The sequence below is a fragment of the Salmo salar genome, chromosome ssa02 (assembly GCF_905237065.1).
Source record: "Salmo salar chromosome ssa02, Ssal_v3.1, whole genome shotgun sequence".
NCBI classification, from domain to species: Eukaryota; Metazoa; Chordata; class Actinopteri; order Salmoniformes; family Salmonidae; genus Salmo; species Salmo salar.
In genome coordinates this window covers 5637198-5655707 of record NC_059443.1, presented here as the reverse complement: position 1 = coordinate 5655707, position 18510 = coordinate 5637198, and the positions used below count along the sequence as shown (strand labels likewise).

At 36.0% G+C, this 18510-nt stretch overlaps 1 protein-coding gene across 1 annotated transcript in view; it reads left to right on the top strand.

Moving 5' to 3' along the window:
• The window catches only part of LOC106574019 (beta-1-syntrophin-like), a 100416-nt gene that overhangs the window by 20953 nt on the left and 60953 nt on the right, over nt 1-18510 (top strand). The window contains 2 exon segments of the mRNA XM_045696710.1: nt 13705-13770; nt 13773-13920. Of these exon segments, the coding sequence (XP_045552666.1) occupies nt 13705-13770; nt 13773-13920 (214 nt within the window).

The window sequence follows — 18510 nt, the reverse complement described above, 5'->3', positions numbered from 1 at the left end:
TTGGACCACTAATAGAACTGGACCACTAATAGAACCGGACCACTAATAGAACTGTGTAATATAATTGGACCACTAGTAGAACTGGACCTCTAATAGAACTCTATAATAGAACTGGACCACTAATAGAACTGGACCACTAATATAACTGGACCACTAATAGAACTGTATAATAGAACTGGACCACTAATAGAACTGGAGCACTAATAGAACTGTGTAATATAATTGGACCACTAATAGAACTGGACCTCTAATAATAGAACTGTGTAATATAATTGGACCACTAATAGAACTGGACCACTAATAGAACTGGACCACTAATAGAACTGTGTAATATAATTGGACCACTAATAGAACTGGACCACTAATAGAACTGTATAATATAATTGGACCACTAATAGAACTGGACCACTAATAGAACTGTGTAATATAATTGGACCACTAATAGAACTGGACCACTAATAGAACTGGACCACTAATAGAACTGTGTTATGTAATTGGACCACTAATAGAACTGGACCACTAATAGAACTGTGTAATATAATTGGACCACTAATAGAACTGGACCACTAATAGAACCGGACCACTAATAGAACTGTGTAATATAATTGGACCACTAGTAGAACTGGACCTCTAATAGAACTCTATAATAGAACTGGACCACTAATAGAACTGGACCACTAATATAACTGGACCACTAATAGAACTGTATAATAGAACTGGACCACTAATAGAACTGGAGCACTAATAGAACTGTGTAATATAATTAGACCACTAATAGAACTGGACCACTAATAGAACTGTGTAATATAATTGGACCACTAATAGAACTGGACCACTAATAGAACTGGACCACTAATAGAACTGTGTAATATAATTGGACCACTAATAGAACTGGACCACTAATAGAACTGTATAATATAATTGGACCACTAATAGAACTGGACCACTAATAGAACTGTGTAATATAATTGGACCACTAATAGAACTGGACCACTAATATAACTGGACCACTAATAGAACTGTGTAATGTAATTGGACCACTAATAGAACTGGACCACTAATAGAACTGTGTAATATAATTGGACCACTAATAGAACTGGACCACTAATAGAACTGGACCACTAATAGAACTGTGTAATATAATTGGACCACTAATAGAACTGGACCACTAATAGAACTGGAGCACTAATAGAACTGTGTAATATAATTGGACCACTAATAGAACTGGACCACTAATAAAACTGTGTAATATAATTGGACCACTAATATAACTGTATAATAGAACTGGACCACTAATAGAACTGTGTAATATAATTGGACCACTAATATAACTGTATAATAGAACTGGACCACTAATAGAACTGGACCACTAATAGAACTGTATAATATAATTGGACCACTAATAGAACTGTATAATATAATTGAACCACTAATAGAACTGTATAATATAATTGGACCACTAATATAACTGTATAATAGAACTGGACCACTAATAGAACTGGACCACTAATAGAACTGTATAATATAATTGGACCACTAATAGAACTGTATAATATAATTGGACCACTAATAGAACTGTATAATATAATTGGACCACTAATATAACTGTATAATAGAACTGGACCACTAATAGAACTGGACCACTAATAGAACTGTATAATATAATTGGACCACTAATAGAACTGTATAATATAATTGAACCACTAATAGAACTGTATAATATAATTGGACCACTAATATAACTGTATAATAGAACTGGACCACTAATAGAACTGGACCACTAATAGAACTGTATAATATAATTGGACCACTAATAGAACTGTATAATATAATTGGACCACTAATAGAACTGTATAATATAATTGGACCACTAATATAACTGTATAATAGAACTGGACCACTAATAGAACTGGACCACTAATAGAACTGTATAATATAATTGGACCACTAATAGAACTGGACCACTAATAGAACTGTATAATATAATTGAACCACTAATAGATCTGGACCACTAATAGAACTGGACCACTAATAGAACTGGACCACTAATAGAACTGGACCACTAATAGAACTGTATAATATAATTGGACCACTAATAGAACTGGACCACTAATAGAACTGGACCACTAATAGAACTGTATAATAGAACTGGACCACTAATAGAACTGTGTAATATAATTGGACCACTAATAGAACTGGACCACTAATAGAACTGGACCAGTAATAGAACTGTGTAATATAATTGGACCACTAATAGAACTGGACCACTAATAGAACTGTATAATATAATTGGACCACTAATAGAACTGGACCACTAATAGAACTGTGTAATATAATTGGACCACTAATAGAACTGGACCACTAATAGAACTGTGTAATATAATTGGACCACTAATAGAACTGGACCACTAATATAACTGGACCACTAATAGAACTGTGTAATATAATTGGACCACTAATAGAACTGGACCACTAATAGAACTGTGTAATATAATTGGACCACTAATAGAACTGGACCACTAATAGAACTGTATAATATAATTGGACCACTAATAGAACTGGACCACTAATATAACTGGACCACTAATAGAACTGTGTAATGTAATTGGACCACTAATAGAACTGGACCACTAATAGAACTGGACCACTAATAGAACTGTGTAATATAATTGGACCACTAATAGAACTGTACCACTAATAGAACTGTGTAATATAATTGGACCACTAATAGAACTGGACCTCTAATAGAACTCTATAATAGAACTGGCCCACTAATAGAACTGGAACACTAATAGAACTGTGTAATATAATTGGACCACTAATAGAACTGGACCACTAATAGAACTGGACCACTAATAGAACTGGACCACTAATAGAACTGTATAATAGAACTGGACCACTAATAGAACTGTGTAATATAATTGGACCACTAATAGAACTGGACCACTAATAGAACTGGACCACTAATAGAACTGTGTAATATAATTGGACCACTAATAGAACTGGACCACTAATAGAACTGTATAATATAATTGGACCACTAATAGAACTGGACCACTAATAGAACTGTGTAATATAATTGGACCACTAATAGAACTGGACCACTAATAGAACTGTGTAATGTAATTGGACCACTAATAGAACTGGACCACTAATAGAACTGGACCACTAATAGAACTGTGTAATATAATTGGACCACTAATAGAACTGGACCACTAATAGAACTGTGTAATATAATTGGACCATTAATAGAACTGGACCTCTAATAGAACTCTATAATAGAACTGGACCACTAATAGAACTGGAACACTAATAGAACTGTGTAATATAATTGGACCACTAATAGAACTGGACCACTAATAGAACTGGACCACTAATAGAACTGTATAATAGAACTGGACCACTAATAGAACTGGAGCACTAATAGAACTGTGTAATATAATTGGACCACTAATAGAACTGGACCACTAATAGAACTGTGTAATATAATTGGACCACTAATAGAACTGGACCACTAATAGAACTGGACCACTAATAAAACTGTGTAATATAATTGGACCACTAATAGAACTGGACCACTAATAGAACTGTATAATATAATTGGACCACTAATAGAACTGGACCACTAATAGAACTGTGTAATATAATTGGACCACTAATAGAACTGGACCACTAATAGAACTGGACCACTAATAGAACTGTGTAATGTAATTGGACCACTAATAGAACTGGACCACTAATATAACTGTTTAATATAATTGGACCACTAATAGAACTGGACCACTAATAGAACCGGACCACTAATAGAACTGTGTAATATAATTGGACCACTAATAGAACTGGACCACTAATAGAACTGGACCTCTAATAGAACTCTATAATAGAACTGGACCACTAATAGAACTGGAACACTAATAGAACTGTGTAATAGAACTGGACCACTAATAGAACTGGACCACTAATAGAACTCTATAATAGAACTGGACCACTAATAGAACTGGACCACTAATATAACTGGACCACTAATAGAACTGTATAATAGAACTGGACCACTAATAGAACTGGAGCACTAATAGAACTGTGTAATATAATTAGACCACTAATAGAACTGGACCACTAATAGAACTGTGTAATATAATTGGACCACTAATAGAACTGGACCACTAATAGAACTGGACCACTAATAGAACTGTGTAATATAATTGGACCACTAATAGAACTGGACCACTAATAGAACTGTATAATATAATTGGACCACTAATAGAACTGGACCACTAATAGAACTGTGTAATATAATTGGACCACTAATAGAACTGGACCACTAATATAACTGGACCACTAATAGAACTGTGTAATATAATTGGACCACTAATAGAACTGGACCACTAATAGAACTGGACCACTAATAGAACTGTATAATATAATTGGACCACTAATAGAACTGGACCACTAATAGAACTGTGTAATATAATTGGACCACTAATAGAACTGGACCACTAATAGAACTGGACCACTAATAGAACTGGTATGAATTGGACCACTAATAGAACTGGACCACTAATAGAACTGTGTGGACCACTAATAGAACTGGACCACTAATAGAACTGTGTAATATAATTGGACCACTAATAGAACTGGACCACTAATAGAACTGGACCACTAATAGAACTGTGTAATATAATTGGACCAATAGAACTGGACCACTAATAGAACTGGACCACTAATAGAACTGGAGCACTAATAGAACTGTGTAATATAATTGGACCACTAATAGAACTGGACCACTAATAAAACTGTGTAATATAATTGGACCACTAATATAACTGTATAATAGAACTGGACCACTAATAGAACTGTGTAATATAATTGGACCACTAATATAACTGTATAATAGAACTGGACCACTAATAGAACTGGACCACTAATAGAACTGTATAATATAATTGGACCACTAATAGAACTGGACCACTAATAGAACTGTATAATATAATTGAACCACTAATAGATCTGGACCACTAATAGAACTGGACCACTAATAGAACTGGACCACTAATAGAACTGTATAATATAATTGGACCACTAATAGAACTGGACCACTAATAGAACTGGACCACTAATAGAACTGTATAATAGAACTGGACCACTAATAGAACTGTGTAATATAATTGGACCACTAATAGAACTGGACCACTAATAGAACTGGACCAGTAATAGAACTGTGTAATATAATTGGACCACTAATAGAACTGGACCACTAATAGAACTGTATAATATAATTGGACCACTAATAGAACTGGACCACTAATAGAACGGTGGACCACTAATAGAACTGGACCACTAATAGAACTGTGTAATGTAATTGGACCACTAATAGAACTGGACCACTAATAGAACTGGACCACTAATAGAACTGTGTAATATAATTGGACCACTAATAGAACTGGACCACTAATAGAACTGTGTAATGTAATTGGACCACTAATAGAACTGGACCACTAATAGAACTGTGTAATATAATTGGACCACTAATAGAACTGGACCACTAATAGAACTGTGTAATATAATTGGACCACTAATAGAACTGGACCACTAATAGAACTGGAACACTAATAGAACTGTGTAATATAATTGGACCACTAATAGAACTGGACCACTAATAGAACTGTATAATAGAACTGGACCACTAATAGAACTGTGTAATATAATTGGACCACTAATAGAACTGGACCACTAATAGAACTGGACCACTAATAGAACTGTGTAATATAATTGGACCACTAATAGAACTGGACCACTAATAGAACTGTATAATATAATTGGACCACTAATAGAACTGGACCACTAATAGAACTGTGTAATATAATTGGACCACTAATAGAACTGGACCACTAATAGAACTGTGGACCACTAATAGAACTCTGGACCACTAATAGAACTGGACCACTAATAGAACTGTGTAATATAATTGGACCACTAATAGAACTGGACCACTAATAGAACTGTGTAATATAATTGGACCATTAATAGAACTGGACCTCTAATAGAACTCTATAATAGAACTGGACCACTAATAGAACTGGAACACTAATAGAACTGTGTAATATAATTGGACCACTAATAGAACTGGACCACTAATAGAACTGGACCACTAATAGAACTGTATAATAGAACTGGACCACTAATAGAACTGGAGCACTAATAGAACTGTGTAATATAATTGGACCACTAATAGAACTGGACCACTAATAGAACTGTGTAATATAATTGGACCACTAATAGAACTGGACCACTAATAGAACTGGACCACTAATAGAACTGTGTAATATAATTGGACCACTAATAGACTGGACATGGACCACTAATAGAACTGGACCACTAATAGAACTGTGTAATATAATTGGACCACTAATAGAACTGGACCACTAATAGAACTGGACCACTAATAGAACTGTGTAATGTAATTGGACCACTAATAGAACTGGACCACTAATATAACTGTTTAATATAATTGGACCACTAATAGAACTGGACCACTAATAGAACCGGACCACTAATAGAACTGTGTAATATAATTGGACCACTAATAGAACTGGACCTCTAATAGAACTCTATAATAGAACTGGACCACTAATAGAACTGGAACACTAATAGAACTGTGTAATATAATTGGACAACTAATAGAACTGGACCACTAATAGAACTGGACCACTAATAAAACTGTGTAATATAATTGGACCACTAATAGAACTGTACCACTAATAGAACTGGACCACTAATAGAACTGTATAATAGAACTGGACCACTAATAGAACTGGACCTCTAATAGAACTGTGTAATATAATTGGACCACTAATAGAACTGGACCTCTAATAATAGAACTGTGTAATATAATTGGACCACTAATAGAACTGGACCACTAATAGAACTGGACCACTAATAGAACTGTGTAATATAATTGGACCACTAATAGAACTGGACCACTAATAGAACTGTATAATATAATTGGACCACTAATAGAACTGGACCACTAATAGAACTGTGTAATATAATTGGACCACTAATAGAACTGGACCACTAATAGAACTGGACCACTAATAGAACTGTGTAATGTAATTGGACCACTAATAGAACTGGACCACTAATAGAACTGTGTAATATAATTGGACCACTAATAGAACTGGACCACTAATAGAACTTGACCCATAGAACTGGACCACTAATAGAACTGTGGCTGGACCACTAATAGACAACTGGACCACTAATAGAACTGTATAATAGAACTGGACCACTAATAGAACTGCACTAAGTGACCACTAATAGAACTGGACCACTAATAGACTGGACCACTAATAGAACTGGACCACTAATAGAACTGTATAATAGAACTGGACCACTAATAGAACTGGAGCACTAATAGAACTGTGTAATATAATTGGACCACTAATAGAACTGGACCACTAATAGAACTGTGTAATATAATTGGACCACTAATAGAACTGGACCACTAATAGAACTGGACCACTAATAGAACTGTGTAATATAATTGGACCACTAATAGAACTGGACCACTAATAGAACTGTATAATATAATTGGACCACTAATAGAACTGGACCACTAATAGAACTGTGTAATATAATTGGACCACTAATAGAACTGGACCACTAATATAACTGGACCACTAATAGAACTGTGTAATGTAATTGGACCACTAATAGAACTGGACCACTAATAGAACTGTGTAATATAATTGGACCACTAATAGAACTGGACCACTAATAGAACTGGACCACTAATAGAACTGTGTAATGTAATTGGACCACTAGTAGAACTGGACCACTAATAGAACTGTGTAATATAATTGGACCACTAATAGAACTGGACCACTAATAGAACTGTGTAATATAATTGGACCACTAATAGAACTGGACCACTAATAGAACTGGAGCACTAATAGAACTGTATAATATAATTGGACCACTAATAGAACTGGACCACTAATAAAACTGTGTAATATAATTGGACCACTAATAGAACTGGACCACTAATAGAACTGTGTAATATAATTGGACCACTAATATAACTGTGTAATATAATTGGACCACTAATATAACTGTATAATAGAACTGGACCACTAATAGAACTGGACCACTAATAGAACTGTGTAATATAATTGAACCACTAATATAACTGTATAATAGAACTGGACCACTAATAGAACTGGACCACTAATAGAACTGTATAATATAATTGGACCACTAATAGAACTGGACCACTAATAGAACTGTATAATATAATTGAACCACTAATAGATCTGGACCACTAATAGAACTGGACCACTAATAGAACTGGACCACTAATAGAACTGGACCACTAATAGAACTGTACCACTAATAGAACTGGACCACTAATAGAACTGTATAATAGAACTGGACCACTAATAGAACTGTGTAATATAATTGGACCACTAATAGAACTGGACCACTAATAGAACTGGACCAGTAATAGAACTGTGTAATATAATTGGACCACTAATAGAACTGGACCACTAATAGAACTGTATAATATAATTGGACCACTAATAGAACTGGACCACTAATAGAACTGTGTAATATAATTGGACCACTAATAGAACTGGACCACTAATAGAACTGTGTAATGTAATTGGACCACTAATAGAACTGGACCACTAATAGAACTGGACCACTAATAGAACTGTGTAATATAATTGGACCACTAATAGAACTGGACCACTAATAGAACTGTGTAATATAATTGGACCACTAATAGAACTGGACCTCTAATAGAACTCTATAATAGAACTGGCCCACTAATAGAACTGGAACACTAATAGAACTGTGTAATATAATTGGACCACTAATAGAACTGGACCACTAATAGAACTGGCCACTAATAGAACTGTATAATATAATTGGACCACTAATAGAACTGGACCACTAATAGAACTGTATAATATAATTGGACCACTAATAGAACTGGACCACTAATAAAACTGTGTAATATAATTGGACCACTAATATAACTGGACCACTAATAGAACTGGACCACTAATAGAACTGTATAATAGAACTGGACCACTAATAGAACTGGAGCACTAATAGAACTGTATAATATAATTGGACTACTAATAGACCTGGACCTCTAATAGAACTGTGTAATATAATTGGACCACTAATAGAACTGGACCACTAATAGAACTGGACCACTAATAGAACTGTATAATAGAACTGGACCACTAATAGAACTGGAGCACTAATAGAACTGTGTAATATAATTGGACCACTAATAGAACTGGACCACTAATAGAACTGTGTAATATAATTGGACCACTAATAGAACTGGACCACTAATAGAACTGGACCACTAATAGAACTGTATAATAGAACTGGACCACTAATAGAACTGGAGCACTAATAGAACTGTGTAATATAATTGGACCACTAATATAACTGTATAATAGAACTGGACCACTAATAGAACTGGACCACTAATAGAACTGTATAATATAATTGGACCACTAATAGAACTGGACCACTAATAGAACTGTATAATATAATTGGACCACTAATAGAACTGGACCACTAATAGAACTGTGTAATATAATTGGACCACTAATAGAACTGGACCACTAATAGAACTGTGTAATATAATTGGACCACTAATAGAACTGGACCACTAATAGAACTGGACCACTAATAGAACTGGACCACTAATAGAACTGTGTAATGTAATTGGACCACTAATAGAACTGGACCACTAATAGAACTGGACCACTAATAGAACTGTGTAATGTAATTGGACCACTAATAGAACTGGACCACTAATAGAACTGTGTAATATAATTGGACCACTAATAGAACTGGACCACTAATAAAACCGGACCACTAATAGAACTGTGTAATATAATTGGACCACTAATAGAACTGGACCTCTAATAGAACTCTATAATAGAACTGGACCACTAATAGAACTGGACCACTAATAGAACTGGACCACTAATAGAACTGTATAATATAATTGGACCACTAATAGAACTGGACCACTAATAGAACTGTGTAATATAATTGGACCACTAATAGAACTGGACCACTAATAGAACTGTGTAATATAATTGGACCACTAATAGAACTGGACCACTAATAGAACTGTGTAATATAATTGGACCACTAATAGAACTGGACCACTAATAGAACTGGACCACTAATAGAACTGTATAATATAATTGGACCACTAATAGAACTGGACCACTAATAGAACTGTGTAATATAATTGGACCACTAATAGAACTGGACCACTAATAGAACTGGACCGCTAATAGAACTGTATAATATAATTGGACCACTAATAGAACTGGACCACTAATAGAACTGTGTAATATAATTGGACCACTAATAGAACTGGACCACTAATAGAACTGGACCACTAATAGAACTGTGTAATATAATTGGACCACTAATAGAACTGGACCACTAATAGAACTGTATAATATAATTGGACCACTAATAGAACTGGACCACTAATAGAACTGGCTAATATAATTGTACATAATAGAACTGGACCACTAATAGAACTGGACCACTAATAGAACTGTGTAATGTAATTGGACCACTAATAGAACTGGACCACTAATAGAACTGGACCACTAATAGAACTCATAATAGAACTGGACCACTAATAGAACTGGAGCACTAATAGAACTGTGTAATATAATTGGACCACTAATAGAACTGGACCTCTAATAGAACTCTATAATAGAACTGGACCACTAATAGAACTGGAGCACTAATAGAACTGTGTAATATAATTGGACCACTAATAGAACTGGACCACTAATAGAACTGGACCACTAATAGAACTGTAAATTGGACCACTAATAGAACTGGACCACTAATAGAACTGTGTAATATAATTGGACCACTAATAGAACTGGACCACTAATAGAACTGGACCACTAATAGAACTGTGTAATATAATTGGACCACTAATAGAACTGGAAATAGTGTAATATAATTGGACCACTAATAGAACTGACCTAATAGAACTGGACCACTAATAGAACTGTATAAACTGGACCACTAATAGAACTGGACCACTAATAGAACTGTATAATATAATTGGACTTGGACCACTAATAGAACTGTATAATATAATTGGACCACTAATAGAACTGGACCACTAATAGAACTGGACCACTAATAGAACTGTATAATATAATTGGACCACTAATAGAACTGGACCACTAATAGAACTGGACCACTAATAGAACTGGACCACTAATAGAACTGGACCACTAATAGAACTGTATAATATAATTGGACCACTAATAACTGACCACTAATAGAACTGGACCACTAATAGAACTGTGTAATGTAATTGGACCACTAATAGAACTGGACCACTAATAGAACTGTATAATATAATTGGCTAAGGACCACTAATAGAACTGGACCACTAATAGAACTGTGTAATATAATTGGACCACTAATAGAACTGGACCACTAATAGAACTGGACCACTAATAGAACTGTATAATATAATTGGACCACTAATAGAACTGGACCACTAATAGAACTGTGTAATGTAATTGGACCACTAATAGAACTGGACCACTAATAGAACTGTGTAATATAATTGGACCACTAATAGAACTGGACCACTAATAGAACTGGACCACTAATAGAACTGTGTAATATAATTGGACCACTAATAGAACTGGACCTTGTCTAATAGAACTGGACCTCTAATAGAACTGGAGCACTAATAGAACTGTGTAATATAATTGGACCACTAATAGAACTGGACCACTAATAAAACTGTGTAATATAATTGGACCACTAATAGAACTGTGTAATATAATTGAACCACTAATATAACTGTATAATAGAACTGGACCACTAATAGAACTGGACCACTAATAGAACTGTATAATATAATTGGACCACTAATAGAACTGGACCACTAATAGAACTGTATAATATAATTGAACCACTAATAGATCTGGACCACTAATAGAACTGGACCACTAATAGAACTGGACCACTAATAGAACTGGACCACTAATAGAACTGTATAATATAATTGGACCACTAATAGAACTGGACCACTAATAGAACTGGACCACTAATAGAACTGTATAATAGAACTGGACCACTAATAGAACTGTGTAATATAATTGGACCACTAATAGAACTGGACCACTAATAGAACTGGACCACTAATAGAACTGTGTAATATAATTGGACCACTAATAGAACTGGACCACTAATAGAACTGTATAATATAATTGGACCACTAATAGAACTGGACCACTAATAGAACTGTGTAATATAATTGGACCACTAATAGAACTGGACCACTAATAGAACTGGAGCACTAATAGAACTGTGTAATGTAATTGGACCACTAATAGAACTGGACCACTAATAGAACTGTGTAATATAATTGGACCACTAATAGAACTGGACCACTAATAGAACTGTGTAATATAATTGGACCACTAATAGAACTGGACCTCTAATAGAACTCTATAATAGAACTGGACCACTAATAGAACTGGACCACTAATAGAACTGGACCACTAATAGAACTGTATAATAGAACTGGACCACTAATAGAACTGGAGCACTAATAGAACTGTGTAATATAATTGGACCACTAATAGAACTGGACCACTAATAGAACTGGAGCACTAATAGAACCGGACCACTAATAGAACTGTGTAATATAATTGGACCACTAATAGAACTGGACCACTAATAGAACTGGAGCACTAATAGAACTGTGTAATATAATTAGACCACTAATAGAACTGGACCACTAATAGAACTGTGTAATATAATTGGACCACTAATAGAACTGGACCACTAATAGAACTGGACCACTAATAGAACTGTGTAATATAATTGGACCACTAATAGAACTGGACCACTAATAGAACTGGACCACTAATAAAACTGTGTAATATAATTGGACCACTAATAAAACTGTGTAATATAATTGGACCACTAATAGAACTGTGTAATATAATTGGACCACTAATAGAACTGGACCACTAATAGAACTGTGTAATATAATTGGACCACTAATAGAACTGGACCACTAATAGAACTGGACCACTAATAGAACTGTGTAATATAATTGGACCACTAATAGAACTGGACCACTAATAGAACTGGACCACTAATAGAACTGTATAATATAACTGGACCACTAATAGAACTGGACCACTAATAGAACTGGACCACTAATAGAACTGGACCACTAATAGAACTGTGTAATATAATTGCACCACTAATAGAACTGGACCACTAATAGAACTGGACCACTAATAGAACTGGACCACTAATAGAACTGTGTAATATAATTGCACCACTAATAGAACTGTGTAATATAATTGGACCACTACCTGCCTGGTACAGATTGTGGGGTTACAGCAGGGTCACTTTTTGAGTCTGCATGTCAATCTCCTCTATAGTATCCTAGCTAGCTTTACTGAAGTTACGTTAGCAAGGACTCTTAGCACTATCCTCACCAGAATAACAGCAGTACAGGCATGACCTGTCTACCAATGAAAACATAGGCAATTATTCCTTTGTCTTGTTGGTCCAGTGATGTACATGTGGGAAGCCAGCCCCTAGACAGGTTGTGAAAAAGCTTACTCATAATTCTCGTCTCTCATATTTCAGTGAAGTACATGAGAGAAGCCACCCCCTATGTGAAGAAGGGTTCTCCTGTGTCAGAGATAGGCTGGGAGACGCCCCACCTGAGTCCCCGAGGCTGGGTAGCCCCCACTGTGACGTCCCCGTCACCCCCACCATGTCCCTACAGGGGGACAGGAGGTACATCCCCTTAAAGATGTGTTACATCACCAGGAGCATGACTTCTCCAGACCCTGAAAACAGGTAAAGTCTCCAGCATCATTCTGCATTACTATTATTCTGTTTCCCCCCGTATATTATTATCCACAGGGGCGTAACGGCAGGGGCGTAACGGCAGGGGGTGCAGAGCTAGGTGGGCTAACACTTCTACAATTAGAATTGATTGGATTTATATTGCTAGTGTTTTGCCAGATGCAGTGCCTTCAGAAAGTACTCATACCCCTTCACTTATTCCACATTTTGTTGTGTTACAGCCTGAATTCAAAATCGATTCCATTGATTTTTTCAGCCCACCCATGTACACACAATAACCCATAATTACAAAGTGAAAACATGTTTTTAGCAAATGTATTGAAAATTAAATACAGAAATATCTCATTTACTTAAGTATTCCCACCACTGAGTCAATAATCAAATGTATTTATAATCAATCAATCACATTTATTTATAAAGCCCTTCTTACATCAGCTGATGTCACAAAGTGCTGTACAGAAACCCAGCCTCAATACATGTTGGAATCACATTTGGCAGTGATTACAGCTGTGAGTCTTTCTGGGTAAGTCTCTAAGAGCTGTGAGTCTTTCTGGGTAAGTCTCTAAGAGCTTTGCTCACCTGGATTGTACAATATTTGCACATTATTATTTTTTTAATTCTTCAAGCTCTGTCAAGTTGGTTATTGATCATTGCTAGACAGCCATTTTCAAGTCTTGCCATAGATTTTCAAACCTATATAAGTCAAAACTGTAACTAGGCCACTCAGGAACATTCACTGACTTCTTGGTTAGCAACTCCAGGATATATTTGGCCTTATGTTTTAAGTTATTGTCCTGCTGTGAGGTCAACTTGTCTCCCAGTGTCTGTTGGAAAGCAGACTGAACAAGGTTTTCATCTAAGATTTTGCTTGTGCTTAGCTCTATTCTGTTTACTTTATCCTGAAATCTACATAATCCTTGCCGATGACAAGCATACCCATAACATGATGCAGCCACCACCATGCTTGAAAATAGGAAGCATGGTACTCATTAATGTGTTGTGTTCGATTTGCCCCAGACATAACACTTTGTATTCAGGACATGAAGTTAATTTCTTTGCCACATTTTTTGCAGTTTTACTTTAGTGCCTTATTGCAAACAGGATGCATGTTTTGGAATATTTGTATTCTGTACTGCCTTCTTTTCACGCTGTCATTTAGGTTAGTGTAATTAATATCTTCACCATGCTCAAAGGGACATTCAATGTCTACTTCCCCCCCATCTACCAATAGGTGCCCTTCTTTGCGAGGCATTGGAAAACCTCCCTGGTCTTTGTGGTTGAATCTGTGTTTGAAATTCACTGCTCGACTGAGGAACCTTACAGATAATTGTATGTGTGGGGTACAGAGATGAGGTAGTCATTCAAAAATAATCTTAGAAACTATTATTGCACACAGAGTCCATGCAACTTATTATGTGACTTGTTAAGCATATCTTTACTCCTGAACTTATTTAGGCTTGCCATAACAAAGGGGTTGAATTGACTCAAGACATTTCACCGTTGCATTTTTAAATATTTCGTAAAACATAATTCCACTTTGATATAATGGGGTATGGTGTGTAGACCGGTGACACAAAATCTCAATTTAATCCATTTTGAATCCAGACTGTAACACAACAAAATGTGTAAAAAGACAAGGGGTGTGAATCCTTTCTGCAGGCGCTGGAATAAAAGCAACACATTACATTGTGAGGGGGGAGGGACTCATCTCATCCACCACCAATGAGTAACTCCCACCTCTCCCACGTAACTCCCATCTCTCCCACGTGTTTTTCCTGGGATGGTCGTCTCGGTGACAGTCACAGTGGATTAACTGCTATAGTTCTCAACGCTCAGTGTTCAGAGTTTAAGAGATGTTACCTTGATTAACCACCATAGAGAAACGGTTTCTATCTGACACACATAGTCTACCTTAATTAACCAGCATAGAGAAACGGTTTCTATCTGACACACATAGCCTACCTTAATTAACCAGCATAGAGAAACGGTTTCTATCTGACACACATAGTCTACCTTAATTAACCAGCATAGAGAAACGGTTTCTATTCAACACACATAGCCTACCTTAATTAACCAGCATAGAGAAACGGTTTCTATTCAACACACATAGCCTACCTTAATTAACCAGCATAGAGAAACGGTTTCTATTCAACACACATAGCCTACCTTAATTAACCAGCATAGAGAAACGGTTTCTATTCAACACACATAGTCTACCTTAATTAACCAGCATAGAGAAACGGTTTCTATCTGACACACATAGCCTACCTTAATTAACCAGCATAGAGAAACGGTTTCTATCTGACACACATAGCCTACCTTAATTAACCAGCATAGAGAAACGGTTTCTATCTGACACACATAGTCTACCTTAATTAACCAGCATAGAGAAACGGTTTCTATCTGACACACATAGCCTACCTTAATTAACCAGCATAGAGAAACGGTTTCTATTCAACACACATAGCCTACCTTAATTAACCAGCATAGAGAAACGGTTTCTATCTGACACACATAGCCTACCTTAATTAACCAGCATAGAGAAACGGTTTCTATCTGACACACATAGTCTACCTTAATTAACCAGTATAGAGAAACGGTATCTATCTGACACACATAGCCTACCTTAATTAACCAGCATAGAGAAACGGTTTCTATCTGACACACATAGCCTACCTTAATTAACCAGCATAGAGAAACGGTTTCTATTCAACACACATAGCCAACCTTAATTAACCAGCATAGAGAAACGGTTTCTATCTGACACACATAGCCTACCTTAATTAACCAGCATAGAGAAACGGTTTCTATCTGACACACATAGCCTACCTTAATTAACCAGCATAGAGAAACGGTTTCTATCTGACACACATAGTCTACCTTAATTAACCAGCATAGAGAAACGGTTTCTATCTGACACACATAGCCTACCTTAATTAACCAGCATAGAGAAACGGTTTCTATCTGACACACATAGTCTACCTTAATTAACCAGCATAGAGAAACGGTTTCTATTCAACACACATAGCCTACCTTAATTAACCAGCATAGAGAAACGGTTTCTATTCAACACACATAGCCTACCTTAATTAACCAGCATAGAGAAACGGTTTCTATTCAACACACATAGCCTACCTTAATTAACCAGCATAGAGAAACGGTTTCTATTCAACACACATAGCCTACCTTAATTAACCAGCATAGAGAAACGGTTTCTATCTGACACACATAGCCTACCTTAGTTAACCAGCATAGAGAAACGGTTTCTATTCAACACACATAGCCTACCTTAATTAACCAGCATAGAGAAACGGTTTCTATCTGACACACATAGCCTATTTTAATTAACCAGCATAGAGAAACGGTTTCTATCTGACACACATAGCCTACCTTAATTAACCAGCATAGAGAAACGGTTTCTATTCAACACACATAGCCAACCTTAATTAACCAGCATAGAGAAACGGTTTCTATCTGACACACATAGCCTACCTTAATTAACCAGCATAGAGAAACGGTTTCTATCTGACACACATAGCCTACCTTAATTAACCAGCATAGAGAAACGGTTTCTATCTGACACACATAGCCTACCTTAATTAACCAGCATAGAGAAACGGTTTCTATCTGACACACATAGCCTACCTTAATTAACCAGCATAGAGAAACGGTTTCTATCCGACACACATAGCCTACCTTAATTAACCAGCATAGAGAAACGGTTTCTATCTGACACACATAGCCTACCTTAATTAACCAGCATAGAGAAACGGTTTCTATTCAACACACATAGCCTACCTTAATTAACCAGCATAGAGAAACGGTTTCTATCTGACACACATAGCCTACCTTAATTAACCAGCATAGAGAAACGGTTTCTATCTGACACACATAGTCTACCTTAATTAACCAGCATAGAGAAACGGTTTCTGACACACATAGCCTACCTTAATTAACCAGCATAGAGAAATGGTTTCTATCTGACACACATAGCCTACCTTAATTAACCAGCATAGAGAAACGGTTTCTATCTGACACACATAGCCTACCTTAATTAACCAGCATAGAGAAACGGTTTCTATGCGACACACATAGTCTACCTTAATTAACCAGCATAGAGAAACGGTTTCTATCTGACACACATAGCCTACCTTAATTAACCAGCATAGAGAAACGGTTTCTATCTGACACACATAGCCTACCTTAATTAACCAGCATAGAGAAACGGTTTCTATCTGACACACATAGCCTACCTTAATTAACCAGCATAGAGAAACGGTTTCTATTCAACACACATAGCCTACCTTAATTAACCAGCATAGAGAAACGGTTTCTATCTGACACACATAGCCTACCTTAATTAACCAGCATAGAGAAACGGTTTCTATCTGACACACATAGCCTACCTTAATTAACCAGCATAGAGAAACGGTTTCTATCTGACACACATAGCCTACCTTAATTAACCAGCATAGAGAAACGGTTTCTATCTGACACACATAGCCTACCTTAATTAACCAGCATAGAGAAACGGTTTCTATCTGACACACATAGCCTACCTTAATTAACCAGCATAGAGAA